The sequence below is a fragment of the Formica exsecta genome, unplaced genomic scaffold (assembly GCF_003651465.1).
Source record: "Formica exsecta isolate Colony F162 unplaced genomic scaffold, ASM365146v1 scaffold444, whole genome shotgun sequence".
Lineage (NCBI taxonomy): Eukaryota > Metazoa > Arthropoda > Insecta > Hymenoptera > Formicidae > Formica > Formica exsecta.
The window spans coordinates 894,901-906,472 of record NW_021851677.1 but is presented as its reverse complement, the minus strand read 5'-3'; the positions used below and the strand labels follow the sequence as shown (position 1 = coordinate 906,472).

The 11,572-nt window shown below is 36.0% G+C and overlaps 1 protein-coding gene across 1 annotated transcript in view; it reads left to right on the top strand.

Moving 5' to 3' along the window:
- The first annotated feature begins 560 nt into the window (after positions 1-560).
- The window catches only part of LOC115240753 (2-oxoglutarate-dependent dioxygenase htyE), an 18,756-nt gene continuing 7,744 nt past the window's right edge, over positions 561-11,572 (top strand). Inside the window, exon 1 of the mRNA XM_029816110.1 lies at positions 561-1,193. Within this exon, the coding sequence (XP_029671970.1) occupies positions 1,100-1,193 (94 nt within the window). The 5' untranslated portion in view covers positions 561-1,099. The remainder of the gene's footprint in view (positions 1,194-11,572) is intronic.

Here is an 11,572-nt window from a genome sequence, read left to right as displayed (position 1 = left end):
GATACTTATATAAATTAAACGCGCATTTTTAAAACAGGTATTTACAAGAACTTTAAAAATAATTTTCGTACAATATAATCATTTAAAAAATCATAACAATACTATTGAAACGAATTTAATTAGATACCGCAATAATACACAGATTGAGAAAGATCACTTTTATCGGAAACGCTTAAGACGCGTTAATCGCGCATAATTCGTCGCCATCTACAATGCAAATATAATTACTAATTTTGATTGTCTTAATGTAGAGCCAGCTTTAGCACCAGATCCTTTAAAAAAATAAACACATAGATACGTCGAATATAATCCGCGTATATATACTAGTAAATTTTTCGCGCGCTGATTCTCATGCGTTCCCTGGCACAAGTTTCGGAACAGCTGGGAAGCGCTCGGGTCTGTTCGGCGGCGCTCGGGGCCGCCGGTAGCGCTCGGGGCCGTTCGGTGGCGCTCGGGATCGTTCGTTAGCGCTCGGGGCCGTTCGGTGGCGCTCGGGGTCGTTCGGCGACGCGCGGCACCCCGAGCTCAGCCGCTCAGCGCTTGAATAATCGTTCGGCAGTTCGCGAACAGCCGTGTATTGGTATAGTTCGGTTCTCACTTGCGGTATTTGGAGTTAGGGCCGAGTGATCGCTTTCGACCGCCATTTCGCCGTCGTAGCATGTGCCCACTAGTCCGGAATCACGTATACTATTTACCGTATCGTCATTCGTGCAATAAACTCGTATCTTACGGCTACCGTTAGACGGATAACCATATTTTCGCAATTCTCGCTTTCGCGTGTGATAGAGAATACGCTCACGTTTTCACTCATCGTTCGCGTCGGATGATCATGTGTGCAGTGATAGTATGATCTCTTGGATATTCCAGTGAGTCTCCTGTAGCGAGCCCCTATACCGGGTGGCCGAGTCGATCGCGCGCGAAGTAACGGCTTGTTCCTTTGCTGTCGATCTCGCAAACGGCGATTAAAAAAAGAGAGAGAGAGAAAGTTGAGAGTGAGTTGATACGAGATCGTCGTAGACAGAGGGAGAAGGAAAGGGCGTCCGGTGTTCGAAAGGGATCGATTGATTTCCGAGAAGACGAGACTTGGACAGTTGTCAGAATGAGCTGCTGCACCAGCGCGTCTATGGTTACGCAGACTTGCGAGACTCTTCTCAGCAAGTGCGAGATCCCGATCATCGATCTCGCTCATATGGGTGAGTACATGAAGTGTTTTTTTTTTTTTTTTTTTTTTTTTTTTCGAATCCGCACGTTTTTCCATCGTTCCCGCGGTTTTTACGAGAAACGTCACCGGCGTGTGCGCGCAACCGTCAACATGTTCGCTTCGCGCAATTCGCGATTTACGATTTAAATTTGCAATTGTAAAACTGGCCCGGCGTTCACGGCCCGACCCGTTTTGCCGGGTACGGCGTTTCGAGATTTGTTTACGAGCGATAAACGGTTTTTCCCAGCCCGATCGTTACAAAGCGACGCGATCGCGAGGAATGCAAAACTGGCTTCGGTCTCGGCATGCGAAACATCTCGATGTTGGATGTCGCAAGTCGGTCATAGGTCGTCTCCCCGATGACGAAATTAACGTAGCATGGCAAAACTAGAAGCGTAGTGTATCTCGAAATTCACGCTGGCGAATGCAGAGAACGCATAGTACTTCGAACATTTGACAATTCGAAATCGCGACGTATTGTTATTGTTTCTTGACGAGTACATGTTTGATCAGAACCTTGGACATCAATTCGGCTAAAAATATCTTATTATTAACAACTAGTACAATAATATTTAATTAAATTGATAATAATATTTGTGACAAAAACCTTGGATATAAGAGACCAATACCGTAACGGCCATTACCTAAATTGAAATCACTGTTAAGTGTGTGTGTGTATTGTGTGACAGCTGCTAGTGTTTTCTATTAATATCCCGACCTTGTACTCTGAAGTCGTCTTATTTTTTTTATTGTTATTTATTAATGAGTTTTTAATTTGCACTTTGAAACCAGAAATATATATAATTATTTTATCTTGCCATTGAAAAAAAATACATTTCTATCTTTAAACCTTGTGATTCAACTATATTTTATTTATTATAGTCATTATCTGTCGAGAGATCTAATGAATGATTTAATTATTAGCGTATCGTAACATATATTCGTGCTGCGATAATAAGATCATAGATTTTCGACTAATTTTCGAAGTTTGCAGTTTGAACGGTATACATTTGTCATTTATTATCATTTATAATTATAAATTCAATTTTTTTTAGATACGAAAACATCGATTATTGTGTGTCAGTTCGTAAGCGATGCTTTTCACATACAAGTGCATAAAGCGTAATAAAATAAATGGCATTTATTTATTGTCACGTTTAATAGAAATTCCAATCAATCTATATTTATGTTACTATAATAGCTTCTTTAAGCACTTTATCCATTGCAAACCTTGATATATTCGCAATATTTTTTTTTTAATATTAATTTCAAAATTATTTTCAGATTTCAATATTTTTCTTAAAGATAATTTATTTTATTTTATTCACATTTTTTTAGTTAATTTCGAAATGAATTTGAATGATTATTCGAATGATACAACTTACAATTAGCGAAATATGCTGTTGAAAATCTCTCGTTTAAATAAATATTAATAGACATAACGCTAGCGTTTTTTATCAGTCGAGTATTTTTACCAGTTTTTACGATAAGCTAGTTTGCAGTGTCATCAGCTGACTCGGTCGAGCGAATTTTGAAATGCGCCGGTACCATTTGGCGTCTCGGGGCGACAGTAATACATGTATATCGGCATCAATAGGACACCCTGTATAAACGTTCGAGGGCGCCAAGGGAGGGGCCCTTCTTTGTGAGAGGGGCTCTGACCTCAACGGATCGTCGGACCCGCGGTAGGCGCCTCCGGTTGCCGTTGGCTGGTTTGTCTGGCTAGGTGCCTGGCCTCGTTGCCAAGCAGCCGTAAAACCGTCGTCTTTCTCTCTTTCTCGAATCCTCGAAATTCCGTGCGACTCGAACATCGGGTCCCCCGACGTGGTGCATCATCCTTTCGGAGTCAGACAAACTCGCTCGTTTTAACCCTCTCGAATTTTATCTCCGCGAGAGCTTGTTTCCACGTTAAATTTAACTAATTTAATTCACGATAAACACGCTCTGTATTTTTCAATCATATTGTGCAGAAATTTAATTATGGAACACAACGTATCGATGTAATAAATACGTATCGAGTTCATCTAAAGTTTACCGAGAAAACAGCATTGATTATATTAATACATGCGTCAAAAATATTATGCTGAAATGTTAAAATAACATCCTGGTCTTGTTTAGCTCGAGTAATTATTGCGCAAGAGTTTATAATGTAATGTAACGTTATTTCCCAAGCAATTAGTTATTCATTTCTTGTTTTCACACGCTTTACGTATATTGCAGCGCAAATTTTTTCGAGACACCTGTACGTTAAATATTTCTATTAAGCGGCAAAAATTCTTGGACGTGAAAAATCGCCTTTTTCTTTTCTCGTCGCAAGTTGCCGTTAATGGACGGCGTGGCGATTGTATACGAAAGTAGCATATAAAGTCGCGTACACACACAGTTGAGTAAACAGGCGATGAGTCGACTCGGGGCCACTCATTAAGCACCATTTCCGAAGCGAGAATAGGCAGTATAGTGATTCATTCAAAAATGCCCCCGATGTTTCTATAATTTTCGATTATTTTTATTATCACAAAATAAAACGCGCTTATTTTTTAATGATTTGGAAAACGTGTTTTCAATCATGTAAATTGAAGGGTCAATTACGTATCTCATTAATAACTTGTAAATATTGTTCCACGTGAAGCTCTCGGAATTCTAAGTCGACCACAGTAATAGGTTTTAACCGGATATGTCTGACCTAAAAGTAATGGCCTACTTTTGCCTAATATGCATCAAATTTCAGACGTGACGTTGTATATGTACGTTAAGATTAGCGTGTTTTCCCATATGATTATCAAATTATAGGAATAATAATAAAGCTAACAAATCATATCATCTGTAACGCCTGCTTGCTATTTAAGGATCACGTTTTATCCAACCGATACTTATGCGCTACATTAATCACCTATAATCTAACGCTGACGTATGTTCTATAATCTATAGATAAATTTCATCAAGAATCATATCATCCTCGTTTTCGCATATATGTTCCGAGTATAAATTTTTCCGCGATGTAAGAAATCCATTTTTTCTTCTGACAGTTTTTACAATGCGACTATTAATTTATTTTGTCATATAATTATACATCGTTGCGCGAGAAGCATAGTTTTTTTTTTAGCGGTGTTCAGGGTGTCTACTCCCTGGAAAAACATGGAAAATTTGGAATTCTCAAGGAATTTTTTTGTAACTGGAGAAATCAGAGAATTTTCATGGAATTTGATTGGGACTTAGGATTTTTTTAAAAATTCTCTCTTTAATAATTTTCTTATACTGTAAGCAGTCTGCACTTTGCCAAGTTATGAATTATGTGTTTAAAATATATTATAAATATGTATCTATCTCTTTTTCTATATATTCAATATTTTAACAAAATATTGAATTTGCAGTACATATCTTTTATTCTAATTTTTAGTGATAAAAAATGAAAATACTATACAAATAAAAAATTTTTATCTTAACGAAAACTATTCAATTTTTTTTAGTACAGTTGTAAATCTAGCACTTGAAATTTAGTTTGTGTTTTCCCTGTCGTATAAAAGAAAAGCATTAGAAACGTACAATAAAAAACTTATTTTAGGAAATGAAAAGAAAAAATCTAAAATATTTTCTTTACCTGATATTTTGAACAAAAATACCTGGAAGATCACGGAATTGTCAGGGAATCTTTTTGCAAGATTTGAGTAGACACTCTGATTTACAATTAGATATATCAAACAAGAATCACATTCTCCTCGTTCGCATATAATATGTTTCGTGTACAAATTTTTCCGCGATATAAAAAATCATTTTTTCTTCTGACAGTTTTTGCAATGTGACTATTAATTTATTTGGTCATATAATTATACATCGTTGCGCGAGAAGCATAGTTTTTTTTAGCGGTGTTCAGGGTGTCTACTCCCTGGAAAAACATGGAAAATTTGGAATTCTCAAGGAATTTTTTTGTAACTGGAGAAATCAGAGAATTTTCATGGAATTTGATTGGGACTTAGGATTTTTTTAAAAATTCTCTCTTTAATAATTTTCTTATACTGTAAGCAGTCTGCACTTTGCCAAGTTATGAATTATGTGTTTAAAATATATTATAAATATGTATCTATCTCTTTTTATATATATTCAATATTTTAACAAAATATTGAATTTGCAGTACATATCTTTTATTTTAATTTTTAGTGATAAAAAATGAAAATACTATACAAATAAAAAATTTTTATCTTAACGAAAACTATTCAATTTTTTTTAGTACAGTTGTAAATCTAGCACTTGAAATTTAGTTTGTGTTTTCCCTGTCGTATAAAAGAAAAGCATTAGAAACGTACAATAAAAAACTTATTTTAGGAAATGAAAAAATCTAAAATATTTTCTTTACCTGATATTTTGAACAAAAATACCTGGAAGATCACGGAATTGTCAGGGAATCTTTTTGCAAGATTTGAGTAGACACTCTGATTTACAATTAGATATATCAAACAAGAATCACATTCTCCTCGTTCGCATATAATATGTTTCGTGTACAAATTTTTCCGCGATATAAAAAATCATTTTTTCTTCTGACAGTTTTTGCAATGTGACTATTAATTACCGTGTAATTATACATCGTTGCGCGACAGGCACAGTTTCTTTTTTCAGCGATGTCAAAAGTCCGATACCGATAGGTCTTTTTTTATAACATCGCGCGTGCTCTATCATCTGCGAGTTACTGCACGCGCGACAAAAGTCTCTCGTTAATGCTATCGCGTGCAAAAAATGGAACACCCGCGTACGTGCACCCGCGTCAGCTTAAATGCGCGCGTGCTCCCGAAAGTTTGCACGCGGCTTAAATAGAGGCAATGTAACAAGGCGGCGTGCGCGCACGCCAATGAAATATCTCCGTGACGGTGTTGGTAAATGATTCGAGTGCACGCCGAACGAGTTAGAGGGATATAATGGTCCGCGTGTAGTTAGCGAGATTGCATGTGAGAGAGAGAGAGAGAGAGAAAAGCGTCACGATGATGTGCATCTCGATATCTGACCGCGATATCTCGTTGACGCGCCTCTTTCGCGCCACGCTCCATTTTTCCACGTTTCCTCTTCGGAACACATTATTTTGAATCTCTTTCTCCAAACCCAAAAATTTCGCCGTTCATATTCTCAATCTTTAATAATTTATAGAGATAATAATTAAGATTCTATATACTCTTTTCTTTATTTTATTTTTTATATTATTTTTTTTACAATTTATTTTAACTTTTATTTTTACATGATTTGTTAGTATACTTTCTTGTAATGTATACTTTTGTTCAATTAATTTCACTTTATTCCATTTTGTTTAATGTTTTTACAGAATCTAAAAACATTAATAACTTAATCTAATAACAGATTATCTTGTATATGGGGAGAGGTAAAAGCTTTTTTTCTTTATTTCATTATCTTTATCTGTACGTTGATAGTTCGCACACATCGTCAGATACATGCGTGCGTCAGGCTAATGACCATGCCAGCTGGATTGCGAAATTTTGATGCGATAGGCAAGACCCGGAGCTCGCGAAATTTACGATGACGCGAGAGCAATTGTGGCAAGTAGATATATGAGACCACGAGAACGGGGAACGTGTACGTTGGAAGTCGTGTGATTGTAGTTACCAGCCCCGCGTGTAAGATTGCAAGATTGGTTTGTTGATATCTGGATGTCAGGCAAATATGCATATGTGAATATTAAACATGATACGGATTCGAGATATCTGTGAGAATGCGAGTATTTTATATGATCGAAAATGTCAATGATGCAAATGTAAGTGAATGACATGTGAAAATGTACGAGACAAAATGTGCTCGTGATCCAACTTCAAAATTCTAAATTTTTTAAAAGGTATAAAAAAAATGGGAGACGAATTAAAGTTTGGACGGGATTTTTCGCAATTTTTTTTCATTTTGTAAAAACTCTCGTGTCAATCCGGAATTTATATTTAATTTATGTAAATCTCAAAATGATATCGGTGAAGAAAAGATATGCGAAAACTGCAAAATATTCTACCGCGTGCGATGACGTAGAAAACTCAACCTTGGCATCGAATTGATAACGCTACATTGAAAAAAATTACGATTTCGCCTCGTTTCGCAAGTAACTTTGCACAGGCATAGCAAATCGTGCAATATTAAACGTGTAAATTAACAATCTTGTGTCTCTGTTTAATATAATGTTAACACAACCTCCCAGAATTTCCTTAACATCACTTTAAACTTTAACGAAAACTCGACGGAACTTGCACCGTAATGAGTAATACGAATAGAAAGAAAACTTCCGATTGCTACATATCCGTTTAAGGATGTTTTGGCTGTACAATAATAGCAAAAAAATGTCAAAATTAACAAAAAAAAGATATTTCTTACGTTTATACTGTTTGAAAAATCAAATGAAAAAATCCGGATTAAAAAAGGAATTAAAGCATCACAAAATAATATGGTTTTTGACGGCACGGATATTCAGAAGAAATAATAGAACAGCCTACGAAATTTTCATGCTTTCAATGTTTCGACATATGACACATACATCCTTAAACAAATGCAGACTCAAAATGAAATCTCCGAAGCACGATTTTATTCGCGGCAACGAATTAAAAGAAACCATGCTACATTGCGTAGATATAAAATCATGTGTACAAAAACGTAAATCAACGCGACCGCATAATGCATCGTACATTGAATTGAATATTATCGCACATCGAGATCTTTCCTTATCGCCTCCGTTATATCAAAATTGTTTTTCCTCTCGCCTATGGAGAGAATTCATTGCGGATTTTTCACGCACCATTCACGCACGCGGGAAACGTGGGCTTTCCGCCAGCGTGTTTCGAAATTCGCAGAAGTTACGAAGCAGAGATAAAATGCGTTTATGCGTATTTTTCATGGATTTATTTATCTTTCTCTTGAACCACATCACGGGCTTGTGGAATCAAGAATTAAACGTGATGTAACAATCAGATAAAAAACAACATTAAAATATACTGATGAGATCCTCTTAATTTATTTATAAATGTATTTATAATTTTATGCGTCGAATATTTTTATACACGTTTTGTATATATGCATATTTTGCTCCATCTGTCTTTTTCAGATTTGTTTTCTGCGTATTAAACGATGCATAATATTATAAATAGAAATCTGTCTTCTCGAAGTTTATCGTAAATTATAGATAGTTTAAAGTTTAAAGTGATGTTAAGGAAATTCTGGAAGGTTGTGTTAAACAGAGAACATTATATTAAACAGAAACACAAGATCATTAATTTATACGTATCGTGAAATGCATGAAATTAAAGACCGAATACGACTAATACTCCGTCTATCAACAAAAATATATTTGCATGAATGTGTCGCACTTGTGCTAATAGACTATATACCGCGCACCTTTAAAGTCGAGGTCCGGTAACGGTGTATATTCGATCGTTACACACTAGGCGAAAGTATCAGGGAGGACAGTCTGTCGCTACCAGGAGAAACTCTAAGAAATATTTTCTCTTATTCGATTGTATACGTACACCCTAGAAACAATCGTCTTTACGACGTCTTTAGCTGTATCGTAACCGTATATCTATTATTTATCTACTGTGTGCGTAGATACACGAGCAAGCTTTGTTTGTAATTTAAAAATTTGTTCTATGTTAAACCTTGTATACCCTCCACTTCTCCCTCTACTCTCATGTCATTAACCCCTGGTACCTTCCTCCCCTCGTCAGATCATGCTTTCGACTATATTTTTAGCCGTTTTACGTATCAGCATGCATATTTTAAACTCAAATCAAATTGAAGTTCATCAAATTTCTTCGACAATTTCATTTTAGATGCTGTAAAATGTTAAATATTATGCCGCATTACGTAATTGTGTATCGAAACAATCGAAGTAATCAATAATTTTGATTTTTACTTTTTTTTTTTTTCTTAGAAAAAATATCGGATAATACAGAATTTTTCGAAACTATTATCTGCTCAAATAGAAAGGAAATGTCAATCCAAGCGATATTTGATTAGTGAAAGATTAATATTTAAAAATTAGAGAAAACTGATTTCACAGAAATGTCACTCAAAACGTATAACAAGAGAAAGAGAGAGAGAGAGAGAGAGAGAGAGAGAGAGAAGCATGCTTTCATAAAGTATCAAATTAATTCTTTGAGTCTTATCTCTAATATAGATCACGGATGATCCGATGAGCTAATCTTTCATTGTTGTGATACGATTGTATATATTTTCGTCACGTGGCAATATAGATTTCATTTCGTATCAAAACTTTTTTTGTAAGCACAACAGAGGCAGACGAATAGATTAGGTATAAATTTAAATATCACCAACTGGTCGTTGGGATTTGATCAAGAGATTAGATTTCAGATCCGTTATTAAAAATGGATATTCTTTTATTATTTCGTGATATTAATACGATTTTGGTCGACTTTGTCGGCTCTTTCATCTTTTTCACGAGATGTTTTTGGCGTGGTGCCCGTAACCGGTGTATATACATATCTTGAGGAAACGAAAGTCTTTAGCAGACTTTCTGTCGTCATCGTGACGTCGCAATGCCGCCAAAATAGCAAACAAAGTAGACAGAGTGCTACGTCCTGCTGACGTCAACTGCGCGAAATACGTCGGAAAATTTATTAATATCGTATTACATTCAATATTTTTGTTGACGATAATTGCAAAGTAAGAAAATCGCATCTACAATAGAACAAAAAATGATATTCTACTTTTCCTCTAATATCGCACAATTTTCATATTCAATTATTTATAATTATTTAAAAGTATATAATTATTATAAAAGAGAAAATAATTATTTAAGAGAAAAGGGAAAATTAAAATAATATATGTGTTGCAGAATTAAAAATGACATTTTCTTACTGTGAAGAATATCAATATATGTATATGTTATCAACATTTATATAAATTAGAAAAAAATTTTTAATTTTCCTTTGCGCGCGATCTTCATTAAATACAATCGATCAATTAAAAAGGACATGCGAAGAATTATAAACGAGTATGTTGAACTCACTTCGAGCCTGCAGAAACTTAAAGATGATTGTGCCGAGTGCATAACCGGGAACAAAAGTTAATCCAAGTGAATACTAACCGAGGGCAAACGGTTCGTAATAATCACCGCGATAAAAGTGCGTGCAGAGTATAAATTTGCAGTTTGTTTCTCTTCTCATCGCTCATGGACGGATCTCGTTACGACACGAGAGGCTGGGGGACGATGGCTTTCTCGAGGAATCATGACCTCGCGTTATGATTCCAAGGCTTGTATGTCACTAACATGCCATTTCTGATTTTCGTTTACCTAAAACGATAATGTAACATCACGACACAGTGATTGGACGTTATTTTCTGCGCGTGCATTTTTATTTACTTTTGATTAACGTATAGTAAATTGAAAGTGCTTCTCGTGAATACATACGCGAAAAATAATCAATATCTTCTATTTCGATATATAATGATAACTATATGTAAACATATTAAATGAGAGAACACTTTTTAGCGTTTATTTATATGTATTATAACGGGAGTGCGAGTGCGATTACAGTCACATTTTTTATTTTATTTTATTATTTATAAAGAGTAAAAAAATAAGAAATTACGGTATAATTATAATCATGAGTTATAGCTACAATTCCATATATGTATGCGTGTATATAATGTGCGAATATCATTTATAAATATGACAGAAAGATGAGCCTATCTGCCGGTTTTGTTTTTTATTTCATTATCGCGATATCTCGGTCTCTCAACGTCAATGAACGCTCATTGAGCGAAAGGCATAATCGATCATCAGTGCAGCCGACATCGGTACCGCGTATCGCTCTGATCGTGAGAGAGAGAGAGAGAGAGAGAGAGAGAGAGGAAGAGAGAGAGAGAGAGAGAGAGAGAGAGAGAGAGAGAGAGAGAGAGAGAGAGAGAGAGAGAGAGAGAGAGAGAGAGAGAGAGAGAGAGAGAGAGAGAGAGAGAGAGAGAGAGAGAGAGAGAGAGAGAGAGAGAGAGAGAGAGAGAGAGAGAGAGAGAGAGAGAGAGAGAGAGAGAGAGAGAGAGAGAGAGAGAGAGAGAGAGAGAGAGAGAGAGAGAGAGAGAGAGAGAGAGAGAGAGAGAGAGAGAGAGAGAGAGAGAGAGAGAGAGAGAGAGAGAGAGAGAGAGAGAGAGAGAGAGAGAGAGAGAGAGAGAGAGAGAGAGAGAGAGAGAGAGAGAGAGAGAGAGAGAGAGAGAGAGAGAGAGAGAGAGAGAGAGAGAGAGAGAGAGAGAGAGAGAGAGAGAGAGAGAGAGAGAGAGAGAGAGAGAGAGAGAGAGAGAGAGAGAGAGAGAGAGAGAGAGAGAGAGAGAGAGAGAGAGAGAGAGAGAGAGAGAGAGAGAGAGAGAGAGAGAGAGAGAGAGAGAGAG